Here is a 16078-nt window from a genome sequence, read left to right on the forward strand (position 1 = left end):
CAAGGGTACTTATTGAAGTGTGCTTGAACTGAGCTGGTATTTAGGGAGGTTAGAATACTCTTGACACACACACACACACACACACACCTACACAGTAAACACACACACACACACGATACACACCCATACACACCTACACAGTAAACATACACACACACACCTGCCAACTGTATTGTTCCAAAACACCTCCAAATGGAGACCAGTATTTATGCTCCACTTCCCTATTCCCCCAGGCACCCCCCTGACCTTTGAACCAGGAAGTACACAGTCTGAATGTACGTCACCAGGCTCTGGCTGAGGCCTTGTTGCCTTGTCATAATTCCTTCCTACACCAAAACCACACAGTAACTATGGAAACAAGGCTTCTCAACAGTACAGCGTTGTGTGTAGACACACATCACAGCTCTGAACCCACACAGGGACAACAACACCAGTACAACAATACCAGTACAACACCAGTACAACAACACCAATACGTCACTGACGCACACACTGGCTCAGAATGCCAACTGCTAAGTGTCTAGCTGCAGTGCTGACCGAACAGCAACATTAACTTTTTTATTTCGTCTTTATTACGTCCCTTTGAAACCCCCGCCCCCCCCTCTCCTTTTCAAGGGTGCCCTAATTACAAAACATACACACTATTGTTTACACAAACACATTGTTGAAGTTTGCCAAGGCCTGTATTGCAACGCGTAAACATAATGGCACATCATATTGCATAGTGAGGGTGAACATCTTCAAGGTGGTGTTGAATAGAACATGCAAATGGAGGTAATACTGTCATGGTGAGAATGGGACATTTCCATTAGGTATTGCATGTAACCGTAGGGCAGCAATCAGCACAACTGCCTGATTTGATCGTAGACATTTCTATGGTGAAAGAGCAGCAAGTAGGGTTCATTCCACAGTGATTTAGTAACAGTTGAGAGGCCATGAATGATGTCTGTGTTTTAGTGCACACTGTTGTTGAAGTTGAATGAGAGGCTAATGTTACTGTGGTAAACAGTGCATTTTAATGCTCAGTAGACTACTACTATTACATTTCCATTTAAAATGTAAAACACTTATAGCAGCCAAATGAAACTGCTGGCAGTTTGTCTAGAAATATTGGAATTAGTTGCTTCCATATACGATCTCTTTAATAATTCTGTGTTAACGTGGTTGTTCTTATTTACTACACAGGCTCGGAATACAACGACTTAATAGCATGAGCCAATAACAAAAATAGTACAGTTAATAAACAATTTAGGAATGACAATATTATTAGTATTACATAGTAGACAATGCATTGCACTTTTTAACATAAAAAAAACCTTTGCCATACCCCCAGACAGAAAGAAAACAGACAAAACAAATAGAAATCAAAAAGACAATATAACATTGACGATAACACTGATCCTATCAGAAATTATCCTGCAATATGAACTGCATGGATCATTTTTATTGTCCAGAATATTGATACTGCATCCCACACTCCAGGTCGACGGGCAGTGGTATTGCACTGACTTGAGGCAGAGGTGTTGAATCTTAAGGCCGTTTACAGAGAGACAACCCAATGCTATACCATTATTTCCTTGAGTGCTTAAATCTACATTCTAACTCGTGTATCTGTCCCTCTTTTTCGGAGAGTGTCCACGTCTCCCTCTCTGTAACCCCCTCTGGACGTGACTGAGTGAGTGAGCTCAATCTGTGTTTTTGTCCGTGCAGATGTTCATTCATCCGAATGTAACGACTTCTCCAGTTCTTCCCCTTCCTCTTTCTTTTCCTCGTCCCCCGGGCCTTGGCTGCATTCCATGGCTGGGTACACCACCATACAGAACTTCTGGAAAATGTACGTCACCTTACCTGAGCGGGATAAGGGAGTGAGGTGCCACCAAGAGAAAGGGGGGGGGGGGGGGGGTGGAAGAAAATAGGACAGATTTTAACTCCTGCCAAATGTATTTGGGGATTCCGATGCACTGTATTATCATGACAATCAACATTATCAACATTATCATTATCATCAACATCCCTAATGTACTAGTATGTACTACCGTTTCTGCCATTCGCTGGTCTGTATGTGTATTACTAAATTGTCCAATAAATTGAATCAATCAAATCGCTAAATACGGTCGCCATACCCATGAACACGTTAAAGCTCTTGGGCTTGTTGTCCCAGTAGACACCCAGGAAGTAGACAGGCACACCAGTGAGCATGATGGCCAGACCGGTGCCACACACCACGGGCTCAGAGTAGAGGGAGAAGATGAGCAGGAAGGCCCAGAACAGCAGGTAGATCACCGGCCACACTAAGCTAATCTGAGGGAGGAGATGCGTAAATACAAATCAGACACTATTCTACATAGAGAATAACGAAACAGCTTTGAGCAGCATGCATGCCACCACGTGTCCGTTATCATAAACTATTACTCAGCACTATGATGACTACACTCCAGCATTCCATCCATCATGGCCCCCCTCCTCCCAAAGTGTACCAGCAATAACCTTGTCCAATAGGATGGCTTGATAGCTAAGCTGTGATAGGGTTGTCTACCTTGATAGGCCGATGCAGGTCTGGCTGTTTGATGCGCAGGACAATTTGCCCGGCGATAGTGACCCCATAGAAGAGGTAGTTGATGAAGCCTACGTAGTTGATGAGGGTGTACATGTCACTGGTGCACATCATCAGCAGGGTTGAGATGCACTGAATAGGAGAGAGGAGGTGGGGCAAAACATGAATTCTTCCGTTCTAATTAGTGTGAAAAGGATATATTCTTTTGAAAAGGTGAGACAAGACATGAAAAGAGAGCGATGTGGGATAATGTCTGAACATCTGAACATCTGAACATACACACGCACGCCCGTGTATGTGTTGTGAGGTAGGCAGACAGACAGGCGTACAGAACTCACAGTGAACAGCAGGGCTGGGATGGGGGTGCAGCGCTTCACGTGGATCATGGCCAGCAGCCGTGGGAGATGACCTTCCCTCGCGCCAGCGAAAAACAGCCTGAGCGACAGACACAGAGGCACATTAAACACTGCACGCCAGCTTTGAGAAAACGGCATTGCAGTCCTCCAACTCACTTGGGGCATTTACGTATAAGTGCTTTGTGATGTCGTCGTCTACGTAAAAAAAGTGCCTTATAAAAATCAAGGTGTTAACGTTTTGTTTTTGGCTCTTTCCAGCTTACACAGAATGAGAACATACGAGTAATGACGTACAGTACGGTGCATTAGTGCAGTGCAGTAACGGTGGAGAAGAGATGGTATAGAAAGAGAAGAAAGATGTATTCAAAGGGCATCTATAGTGTGAGGACAGGCTCATTGTAATGCATGAAAGCGATTGAGTAATGGTATCAAACATGTTTGATATCATTCCTCATACTATTGATTACAATGAGCCTGTCCTCCGATTTCTACCTTCACCAGCCTCCCCTGCTGCACCATGTATGACAGATAAACACAACGGATAGACACTCAAAATGAAGGAATGGGGGTTTAAAGTGCAGACAGACGACAGAGAAAAACAGAGGAGAAGAGAGACAGAGTGCAAAAACTGACCGGGAGGAGGTGAAGAGGGAGCCATTGACCCCCCCGAAGGTGGAGAGAGCCACAGAGATGGGCATGATCCATGACATCACTCCTAGCAACTTCTCACCAAACGTCTGAGAGAGAAAGAGAGAGTAAGGAGGAGGAGATATGGAGAGAGAGGAAAGAGGTTCAACACACCAAATACAGACAGACATAACCGAGACATTTCAGTATGATTTTGACTTTTTTGAGACACAATGTTGGCGACTAAAAGCGAGACCACTCATAAATAAATAAAAAAGCAAGTTCTGTGGTCATGGCAACAGCCGCAGCGACAGTGAAAGGGCCATGGCTGCTCACCACGGCGACAGCGTTGGAAGCCAGCAGCTCTCTGGGACTCATGGCGGTGATGTAGGCGATGTTGGCGAAGACGTAGACAAACGTCACCAGAGGTATGGAGATGAAGATCGCACGAGGGAGGTTCCTGGGGAAGAGAGAAGACCCTTTTACCTTTTTTTGTTTGTTGACGGTGACCCCATTGAATGTGAAGTCCTAAACAGACAATGTTGTCTGTACAGTGGTCCACTAGGAATATTATTAGGACGTTCCTTAGCTGGGATTACTCAGAACGCTTCCAATACTCAGAACATCAACACACAACAACAAGTAAAATGAACATTATTTGCATGGAGCAGGGGTCGGCAACCGTAGGCATGCGTACCACTATTGGCACACTGGCAATAAGCACACAGAGGATTTTTTATTTTTTTATTTTTTTATTAAGAAATGTTCAAGTGCTCTCTCAGCTGGATGCCAAATCACCTCTTGAACAGTTTCTGGCTGTTGCACCGCCATTCTTATTTAGTTTGATTGATGGTACGGCCTCCCGCTCACATTTCCCAAAGGAATCGGCTCAGGCTCGGTAGATGTTGGCAACCCCGCTTTACTAAGAAAGCTTAAGTAAAGGTTCGGGCATTCGGGTCCTCATGGACAGAAGAGTGCGGTTTTGTTTGTCAGAAGGACTGTTGTCTGCCGTGTGTACTTTCTGTTTTGTAAATGTTGTTTGTCGAACATCAAGTGTAAAGAGCCTTTTGGGGAAAAAGCACAAGAAAACAGACTCAAATGCTGTTTTATGGACATTTATGGCCTATTCCATTGTTATTTCTGTATCAATTAAGCAGGTAAAGGGGTCTGAGTTGATTCCAAGTGTGGCATTTGCATTTGCACGGCTGTTGCTGTGAACGCACAACATGTGGTCAGCCCAGTTCTGGAACAGCATTCTTGGGACAGGTGAAACTAAAAACCCTTTCACACATACGAGCCTTCCCAGTATATTACATGGAATATCCCGGGTATTGGGTATGTGTGAACGCGACTGACCAGGGAAATTCCCTCAGGCAATTACCTAGGTCAGGACCATGTATCATTCCATGTAAAGTACATACAGCGTATGTGTGAACAGAAGCTTGAACATTCCCTGGTCCTGCATCGCACAGTCAGCAGGGCAGAGTGCATAAGAACTACCCCAGACTCAGAATATCGCTACTACTAAATATAATTCCACAACTGGACACTACCTCATTTCCAATCATAGTGGAGGTATGATATATGGCAGATATATATATATATATATATATATGGTATATGTCAGTCTCACGCGCCTCTCTCTTACTGGTTCTGCATCCAGTTGAATGCGTGATTCAAGACCCGGGTCGGAGCCATGTGTGAAAGGGAGCAACCCGGTAATTGTCGGGCATTTAGCTCATGTGTAAATGGGTTGGGATTCCATGCAATTTACAGGGAGCTATGTGTGAAAGGGGCTTAAGATCAACAGATCTGTATGTAGAACGCTTGGAATGGCTCATGATACGAAGCATACCACATCGTCTGTAAAACACAGTGGAGGCAGTGTGATAGTGTGGGCATGCATGGCTTCTAATGACACTGGGTCACTAGTGTTTATTGATGGTGTGACAGAAGACAGAAACAGCCAGATGAATTCTTAAGTGTTTAGGGAAACACTGTCTACTCAGATTCAGCCAAATTCAGCAAAGTTGACTGGACAGCGCTTCACAGTACAGATGGACAATGACCCAAAATATACTGCAAAAGCAACACAGGAGGTTTTTAAGGCAAATAAGTGGAATATTCTGCAATGGGGAGTCAATTGCTTGATCTCAACCCGATCCCACGAACAAACAACAACTGAAGACAGCTGCAGTAAAGACCTGGCAAAGCATCACAAAGGAGGAACCATAGCATTTGGTGATGTCCATGGATTCCTGACTTCAGGCAGTCATTGCAAAAAAATTCTCAACAAAGTATTACAAATTTGCATTTTATTTATGATTATGTAAATTTGAAAATAGGGGACTGTGTATAAAAATGGTTGCAATTCCTAAACGTTTCATACAATATTGTTGTTCAACCCCTTAAATTAAAGCTGAAAGTTTGCACTTCAATTGCATCTTGATTGTTTAGTTTCACATCCTTTGTGGTGGCGTACAGAGCCAGAAATATGGAACTTGTGTCACTGTCAAAATATTTCCAGACCTAACTGTATTTGCTGTAAGTCGCTTTGGATAAAGGTGTCTGCTAAATGCCAAAAATGTAAATGTAAATTTTCTCCCAATGCAATACTTTGTAAATTAGTTACTGAAAGCAGTGTTTTGAAATGGGATCTGTGCATATAATTTGTAACCCCATGGGGGACGACGACGACAAATATTACACAAATTAGTTTACCGTAGTTTATTGCTGATGAACAAGATGAGTGGTAGGTTGGTGGGATTAATGACCTAAAATTATCATTATAATGTCCTGATGATGAAAAAAAATAATCTTTAAAATGTTGTTGCTATGCAAGCTATAAGCTATATCTGTTGGAAATGTTTTTTTGATGTGCTGTCATAATTAAACTTAATGTTAAAGTTAATGTTGGTATAGCACACTTATTAACAAGAACATTTCGTCGAGCTTCCTTTTTGTTGATTCTGATACTCTCCAAGTGGGAAACTTGGGTATCATCTTTGTAGCCATGTTGAAAATGTTGATTTAATAATAATAATTATTAAAATGTCAAATGTTTCCGACATGTCATGAACTCAGTATTTTCTGACCTGTTGGGGTCGACGAGCTCCTCTGTGACGTAGTTGAGGAAGTTCCAACCGCCGTAGGCGAAGGAGCCCTGAAGGAAGGCCAGAGCAATAAGCCCAACCTCATAGTCCTGGAAGGTCTCAAACGCATGTGCTGGCTCCAGCCAGTAGTAATGCCCTGCAAAAAAAACACACAAAAACACCCACACACAGAGAGAGAGAGAGAGAGAGAGAGAGGTTTAATCTTACCCGTGTATTAGGTTTCAGCCAGATGTATAGAGTGTGGTCGGGGATTATGAGAGGGATGAGGAGCTATGTGGACTTTATTCCCCTTTCATGTTGTCAGGAAAATGCAAATCCCGTGGGAAGCACGGGTGAGTTGACATTACTATGGAAATGTGCCTTTTTTCCTTCCTCAACGTTTCTCTATACATCTTTCCGCATCTTGTGATTCCTGAGTGTGTCAAAGGTTTAGCAGGTTTCCCTCTAGCAGCTCAATCATGGTGAGGCCTCAGAGACCCCTTTGTCCAGCAGGGGGAGACAAAGACGAACAGAATGTGAAGTATGTATGTCAGTGGGGGGTCTTCATAAACCTAGTCCAAATAAACGGTGTAGCCACTGCCAGACATGAAGCTACTTGTTGATGAAACATCTACATTGTGTTGATGTGAACATATAGAAAGAGAAAGAGATAGAGAGAGAAAAAGATAGAGAGAGAGAGGCAGAGAGAGGGAGAGAGAGAGAAACAGAGGAGACACAGAGAGTGCCTACCTTTGCAAATCTGCACGATACCCATGACGATGATAAGAGCCAGGGCCAGCAGCTTCCCGGCAGTGAAGACATCCTGAACCCGCGTGGCCCAGCGCACGCTGAAGCAGTTCACCCACGTCAGCAACACTACAACCAAGGGAACAAGGGAGTTTTAACAGCTACACTACAATAAAGCAGTAGCATTAGTTCACAACAACACTGTACTGTACAGGGACAGAGTCTATCCAGTATAGAGAAGGAAACTAACTGAAAACACACGGCATGCCTTAACTTGTCCAACTACAGAAAAGAGGTGCAGCTCCGACCTACATATCGTAATCTGTCCGACAACAACGGGTCTTTGTAATTGTCCGGTGATGTAAAACTTGAGAACGCTGCTCTAGTCTAGGCCATCAGACACAGAGCCAACGGGTTCATGGTCAGTTGTTCTGTCGCTTTCTGACTGATGGGGCCTCTTGTGGGAAATTAACCGCCCTGATTATGCCTGATAAAACCGTTTCCCCCCCTCCGGGGAGTTGGATTGTCACGTCAACTAATGTCTAATGTTGATTATAACTTGACTTAAAAAAACATGTATGTAGAGAGGGGCAGGTGGAGACAGGTAATAGGACAATCTGTGCTTCAAAGTCAGATTGGATATACATTTATTTATTTATTTATTTAAAGACACTGATGCTCTTTCAAGGAGACTAACCAGTCTCTTCTCCTCTACACTTGGCCTGGCTCTTGACTGTGGGAGTACCGTAAACTCAGGCGGGGAAATGGAGAAAGTTGTAGACAAAGCGCGGCGGTGTGCGTGTTACATAAGGGACTCACACAGACAGACGGCAGCGAGCAGCCGGAGGCCGCTCTCAGGGGGGAAGCAGGAGGGGAAGAGAGGCTGCAGGATGTAGTTGGAGAAGGTGAGGGCGATGACTGCCTGGTTGGTGGGGTAGATCACCAGCACTGCAATCCACAACCTCAGGAACCTGGCACACAGAGAGGGAGATGGTTAGTGTCAGGGGACGGACACAGACACACACAGACACAGACACACACAGACACAGACACACACAGACACAGACACACACAGACACACACAGAGACACACAGAGACACACACAGACACACACAGACACACACAGACACACACAGACACACACAGACACACACAGACACACACACACACACACAGACACACACAGACACACACACCCTTGTGAGAATAATGTGCGAGAGGGAAATACAGGCCCTCATTAAACAGTACAGTACAGTAGGAAAACAAAGGAGCAATTACTGCCCATACCGACTGCATTCAATTATTCAGAAGTACTGCATGTGCTTCTGTACAGCACACACTGAAAGAGGGGCGCCTTGATCCAGAACAGAACTAGGTCAATCATATATTGGAACGGAGACAACTGGGACACAAGAGTATTAACTGTACTACCTGATGGGGCGGGGTGGGAACTGGAAATCTGTATAAGCCTGAGATAGAGGCGGGGTTTGACAAATGCACAAGAAGTACTCCCAACTGTCATGCAACAGTTCCGTCATCTAACAACATTGAAGTAGCCTGAAGTGCAGTGGAGGCAGAATTGTATGAATTGTTTTACTGTCCACCCCATTATCAAGCCCTGCACTTCTCTCACCCTGCTAGTCCTCCAAAGATGTCCTTGACGTAGGAGTAGTCGCCCCCAGACTTGGGGATGGTGACACCCAGCTCCGCATAACAGAGCGCCCCAATGGCCGTGATCACGCCCGTGACAATCCACACGATCAGCGCGAGCCCCACAGAGCCGGCGTTCTCCAGAACCCCCTTAGGGCTCACGAAGATCCCCGACCCGATGATGTTACCTGAGACAGGGAGAGGGAGAGGGAGGAGAGGGCACTCTGAGGTAATCTTTCAAAAACAGGGAGGGTGACATGTCACAACAGGGGCCGTGTGTGTTGTTGAGCTCACAGTAGGAACTCGTTGACTCAATGTCGGGGTGCTAGAAGCAAGCAAAGGAACGTCGAATGAGAACAAACGGAAAGTGAAGGTTTCCTTTCCGGGCCCCCTGCTTCCTGTTTGGTGTTGTGTACAAACCGAGAGTCAGTACTTCGATAAACAACTGTTACTAAAGCATACATTATTACTTTTCTTTCCCCCCCCCACACCTAAAAATGACTATATATATTGGTTATAATATGTGAACACAATGAGTATGCCAATTGGACTATAACTCCATGTACTGTAGATATACTGTACTGAAGATTTTCTAAAATAAACACTAGTAGTACTGAACCCATGAACTGCTGATTGTGATCAGGCTTAGGATCAGACAGTGTGAGTCACGACTTCCCTCGGCTTATCTTGAAAAAGCACTACCGGTACATCCCCTACAGCTGATTCTCCCAGTCAGACACTGTCTTCAACAACCGCTTGGTAAAGACATGTTCTAGTGTGCAGTACACAAGAACCAATACAGAAAGATTGAAACCAACTGAACCGATACATGTCCCACAATAAATGAATACCATCATTCTATTAAAACGAATTAATCATTTTTAAGACCAATTAATCCTCTTAAGACAAGCACAACAATATCTGAACTGAAGGGACTGCAGCTATACAGCACAAGTCTGTTTTCCAGTTTGTGAACTTCAGTTAATAATCATAGATCAGCGGATTAAGGAGAGATTTATAGTAGGGTTGGGCGATACCCACATTCCTATTCATGATATTACACAATAATATTGCTCATTGGTGAAATAGGGTGGAGACATGATTTGTTTTCTCTCTCCTGCACTTAGTTATGCACATAACTGGATTTGAAATCCATTTCACCGAAGATATGCTCCAAATATCACCATACTCGATAACACTGAATATCGGCCCAACCCTTACTTAGAGCTAGTGTGCAAGCTGTGGGTCTGTACATCTTGTGAATGGAGCAGAAACAGTCAAAGCCCTGATATAACGCTGATGGTAATGGGAAGTAGAATCCCGACACCGGACAAACATTAGTGAGATTACTTTTCATCGACTTCCTCCCTTGCATGTGTAAGACGTATAGAGGCGGTGTGATCAATGACAGCCATTTGGAACAAATCCATTCCTACGTGATATGGAGGCCTACATTAATTGGGCGCTGTGCATTTTAAGGCTGCTTCATTTCACTCAGTAGGCTACTATAATGGGTATAATCAGTCTACTCAACAATAAGGTAGAGTGAAAAGGCATGGAGGTTTGGGGAGTTAGTTGGACCAGATCCTCCTTACCTCCCTGTACCTCAAGAGCTATAGGACCCAGGAACATCCAGGATCTCAGGGGGACTCCACAGGGATCTCCACACCTGGACAATACACTGTAACCTAACCATGACCAAAAGATGAGCACTGTGACTTACCCACAATAATTCCACATGCGCTGACGAGGCCAATCTCTTTCTTTAGTGCCACTCCTGAGTCGTCAGAGGATTTCCCGGAGTCGGAGGGGGTATCCCCATCTGCCGGTGCGCTGCCCCGCCGTCTAGGACCGTCGCTCATCCTGCTTCTCCAGAATAACCGCTCCTTTGGGTCCAAAGCACAGGTGCACCTGCGGTCAGTTTACTAATAGCTGCAAATGATTAAAAGAAATTGATCCTCCGTTTCTGTACAGCAGAACAAATATAGCCTACTGTATTCTATAGATTTAGTCTGTGGCGCTCTGAGATGAATCCTGGTCAACACGTTTCCAAATGACAAGAGGTAGTCAGCTAATGTCCTCGTTTAAAAAAAGATGTGCTATAAAATAAGGCAATTGCCAGTAGCACCTCCTGTAGCGTTGCTCGCTCCCTCTCTCTCTCCCTCCCTCTCTCTCTCCCTCCTTCTCTCTCTCCCTCTCTCTCTCCCTCCCTCTCTCTCTCTCTCTCTCTCCCTCTCTCTCCCTCTCTCTCTCTCCCTCTCTCCCTCTCTCTCCCTCTCTCTCTCTCTCTCTCTCTCCCTCTCTCCCTCTCTCTCCCTCTCTCTCTCTCTCTCTCTCTCTCTCTATCTCTCTCTCTCTCTCTCCCTCTCTCTCTCTCTCTCTCTCCCTCTCCCTGACTGATAGTGTCTTGGCCACTGCTATTATTAGAAACCACATCACGCCATTAATAATTCAATGAGTGAGCGACGCAGCGTGCCGCGACAAGCCCCACCTGCGATGTGTAGTAAGGAAAGCGTCAAGTCACCAAAGCAGATCACCATAGGGAAGTAATGCAGTCTGTATAATCTGCCGGACAATGGGCCACTGGAGGTAATCCAAGCGTAATGGTGCACGTCAATGGCAACAATCAGTGTTAGTGTGCCAATTTGGGTTTATGATCAATGTAAATTAATTAAGAAAAAAAACCGTTTCCGAAAGTTGTTATCCTGTAGCTATCCTGTACTTTATTTTTGATATATATATTTTAATACTATATTTTCTCGCATTTGATTGTCTGGCTGAACGCAATTATTCGATAAAGGCAGGGCTCTTAATTTAAAAAAATATATATATTAAAAAAAAAATCCAGTCTCAAATGCAAACAATTTCCTGACACGGGCACCCACCTCTTCGGTTGGCGTGACTTCGAAAATGAAGTGGCACGCTGGAATCCAGCACCCGGTTGACAGCCCTATTCTGCGGTCGTGTTTGGCATTATCTCTGCCGGTTAGTTGACATGGCCATGGCAGCCGAACGAGAGGTACTTTGGGCCAAATGCCAATTGTTTGGAACTAGAATATCATTGGTTTGGACTGTGCTTACTATATAACCAATCACCGTGTCGGAAATAATCAACACAGCCAAGTCCCTCCCCTCTCCCAGGATAGGGACTCTATTCAATAAAACATAGAAAATAAAACACAGTCATTCACATTATAAGTCAACTTCCTTTAATACAATTCACAATAGAACATTTTAAGAGTGATATGTCACTAACAAAAATGTAATTGGGATGTATCCATATAATGCACTTCTGAATGTAATTGATCTTGCCACATTGTTTCCATATATATTCTGTGATTTCAATACACCTTTGAAACCTAGGCTATGCATATGGCACATAACATTATTAATGTGTGTGGAAGTGAATGTGGTTTGGAGAGATCACAGCGCTCATGTTGTCTATTACACACTCCTCTAGGGGAGGCTGGTGGAGGTAGAAATCTGACGATGGATTCATTGATATGCATGGCATGTCGAGCAATGGACTCCTGTCCGACTTCTACCTCTGCACTCTTCCTTTATGCAAACCAATTATCTCAAGGCAGAGTTCTTAACACTATTAGGGGGGCGGTTGACCTCAAGATCACAACTTCAACTTTTAATCACAATGTCATTATAATACAGCATGTTGTAGGTTGGAGCACCCAACATGACGGTCATGACCTATGACCTATGACCTACCATTCCACCCTCAGTTCCAACGTCTCCCCTCGAGCTGTACATTAACATTTTAGGCATTTAGAAGGCGCCTTATTCCAAAGCGACTTACAATCAATACGAGCTGTGGGTCAGTATGTGATGTTTGTGTATGTATTTCGGGCATACCTACATGCAGCTAACTGAGTGTTTGTGCTGTTTGTGTTATCTTTGTCCTGTAGTTGCTATGTATTGTATGTTGTTGTTGTTGTTGTTTTTTTCTTCTGTAATACGACACTCATTTACAAGTGCTTTAACACTATTGTCATTTTGTGTATGAACAAAAGTAAAAAAAGAAAGAAAAAGAAAATAAGAAACTGTTCCTCATCCCATGACCCCTCCCCATCCTCAGTTCCAACATCTCCCCTCGGGCTGGCACTTTAGGTTGCCATGTCAACAAGAACAGTTTTAAAAACTCTTTTGTCCCCTGAGCTGTGGGTCAATATACACTCACCGGACACTTTATTAGGTACACCTTGCTAGTACCGGGTTGGACCCCCCTCTTTTGCCTTCAGAACTGCCTTAATTCTTCGTGGCATAGATTCAACAAGGTGCTGGAAACATTCCTCAGAGATTTTTGTCCATATTGACATTATAACATCACGCAGTTGCTGAAGATTTGTGCCCAGAATATATCCCCCACACCATTACACCACCACCACCATTTTCGCAGAGAACTGCTCACTGGATATTTTCTCTTTTTCAGACAATTCTCTGTTCCCCCCCAGAGATGGTTGTGCGGGAAAATCCCAGTAGATCAGCAATTTCTGAAATACTCAAAACAGCCCGTCTGGCACCAACACCCATGCCACATTCAAAGTCACTTAAATCACCTTTCTTTCCCATTCTGATACCGAGACCTTGGTCTCAATGGGACACCCCTGTTTCTTGAATGGGTAATGTCTCTTGTGTATGGTGGCCAAGGATGACGATGATGATGATGATGATGATGATGATGATCTTATATTTGTATGTTTTATATGCTGTTTTATACAATATGTGGCTGGCGAAAGACAAATGACGTTGTGTCTAATCAAATCTAATCAACCTGTTTTCATTGCCACCTGCGCTCTGCCAGTCTTATTGTTATGTTTTGTCTAATCTGGGACCCTGACTTAGTGAGACCAGCTTTTGTCACACAGCCTGGAATGAGACTTGAGAAATAAGACATGTTCCCCTTATAAGGAGAGAAGAACCAACTAGGTCAGACATGTCTTCAGGCTAGGATGAGTGGGTTTAGAGCTAATAACTTATGCTATTATTCAACGTGCACTCCTTCACCCCTGCGTTTACAGAAGGCGAACTTTTATTGTCTTACACTCTCCCGGTTCAAACACTGACAGAGCTCTGAGAAAACACTTTTACATTGATGTATATGCTCATAATACTACGTTTAATACGAGAGGGTATACAAACGCGTGGGTTCCTAGTCTAGGGTATGACTGAGCAATAGAAAGACTAACAGACAGACACAGGTATGAGGTAGTATGCCTCAATAGATGAATGTTTCACTGGAAACAAATCAAATCAAATTAACCCCCCCCACACACACACAGACACATAAACACACACACACACACACACACACACACACACACACACACACACGCATACACGCTCGCGCGCACACACACACACACACAAACACAAACACACACACACGATGAGTTCACAAACACAAAAACAAACACTCCATGTGTCTGTTTGATGAGGCAGCAGTTGAAGGACTGAGGCATAACAAATTTACAACATTTTTGACATTTAGACTAGAGCACAGGCACAACCGTTCCAGTGTACTGTAGGTAAACAGCCTCATGGTTGCTGTGGTTAGCTGATTGGGTTGTGATATGAAAGAAGGTCAACATGTCAGTAAGTTTATGTGCTTGGTACACGCTGAAGTAGTACATGATGTCCACACTTTATTAATAGGAATATGAGAGGGGTTTCCTGTTCATGTGTGTGTGTGTGGGGGGAGGTATGTGTCTGGGTAGGACTGGGATGGGGGGGTAGGGGGGTATGTGTCTGGGTCGGACTGGGATGGGGGGGTAGGGGGGTATGTGTCTGGGTCGGACTGGGATGGGGGGGTAGGGGGGTATGTGTCTGGGTAGGACTGGGATGGGGGGGTAGGGGGGTATGTGTCTGGGTCGGACTGGGATGGGGGGGTAGAGGGGTATGTGTCTGGGTCGGACTGGGATGGGGGGGTAGGGGGGTATGTGTCTGGGTTGGACTGGGATGGGGGGGTAGGGGGGTATGTGTCTGGGTCGGACTGGGATGGGGGGGTAGGGGGGTATGTGTCTGGGTTGGACTGGGATGGGGGGGTAGGGGGGTATGTGTCTGGGTCGGACTGGGATGGGGGGGTAGGGGGGTATGTGTCTGGGTCGGACTGGGATGGGGGGGTAGAGGGGTATGTGTCTGGGTCGGACTGGGATGGGGGGGTAGGGGGGTATGTGTCTGGGTCGGACTGGGATGGGGGGGTAGGGGGGTATGTGTCTGGGTCGGACAGGGATGGGGGGGTAGGGGGGTATGTGTCTGGGTCGGACAGGGATGGGGGGGTAGGGGGGTATGTGTCTGGGTCGGACTGGGATGGGGGGGTAGAGGGGGGTGTGTCTGGGTCGGACTGGGATGGGGGGGGGGGGGTCGTACTGTAGATATTTAGGTGGTGAGGGAACAGTGGTCAGCGGGTTGCTTTATAATGATATTCACATTCAGGCCTTGAAGATTTATTAACAAATAAATAGGTAATATGTGTGGGTGAGTGCATGCATGCGTGTGTGTGAGTCTCAGTGTCAGGGAGACTGTACTATAGATGTTTAAACACTGAAGTCCAACTGTGTGTGAATTCCCTGGAGGAAACCTTGACGGGTGTTTACTGACCAGACACACTTTAACAGATGTTTCAGTGCAGGAAAACAACATTTTAATTAGTAATACAACTCCCTAACCTCTTCTTCGGTGACACCTACTGGACGTAATCGTTCGTTGTCTGTTCAGCTTGCCTCGCTGAATCAGGCCAAACCCATTAACATATTAAAATATTACCCACCACCAGTCAGAGGGGCTTGCATAATTTCCCCTGATGAGTCAAGACCTGGGTCATGATCATTAGGCACAAATAACATAAATCAACAACTGAGTTCTTACCCGACACAACCATGAGTTGTACACAGATCAACCATGAGTCAGTATACACATCGTCACCACAGCAAATGTCTCTCAACAGGGGAAAAAAACCAACTGGTGAAACTAGAGTTGAGTGGGGAGAATTCACAGGGCAAGTTCTAGAATGGAAAACAAGTGTTCTCAGTAAGGCAGA

General features: G+C 44.9%; 1 protein-coding gene across 1 annotated transcript; it reads right to left on the reverse strand.

The window, feature by feature from the left end:
• Positions 1 to 669: 669 nt before the first annotated feature.
• slc7a8b (solute carrier family 7 member 8b) lies at positions 670 to 12007 on the reverse strand. The gene is made up of 12 exons (XM_080546320.1): positions 11913 to 12007; positions 10751 to 10913; positions 9011 to 9215; positions 8196 to 8347; positions 7380 to 7505; positions 6633 to 6786; positions 3874 to 3997; positions 3544 to 3647; positions 2893 to 2989; positions 2537 to 2686; positions 2124 to 2301; positions 670 to 1848 (listed from the first exon to the last, which is right to left on the reverse strand). The coding sequence occupies exons 2-12, from the start codon at positions 10887 to 10889 to the stop codon at positions 1715 to 1717; spliced, it is 1563 nt and encodes a 520-aa protein (XP_080402446.1). The 5' UTR covers positions 10890 to 10913; positions 11913 to 12007; the 3' UTR covers positions 670 to 1714.
• Between the last annotated feature and the right edge of the window lie 4071 nt (positions 12008 to 16078).

This window comes from Nansenia antarctica, assembly GCF_963989245.1.
Source record: "Nansenia antarctica genome assembly, chromosome: 16".
In the NCBI taxonomy this organism is placed as follows: Eukaryota; Metazoa; Chordata; class Actinopteri; order Argentiniformes; family Microstomatidae; genus Nansenia; species Nansenia antarctica.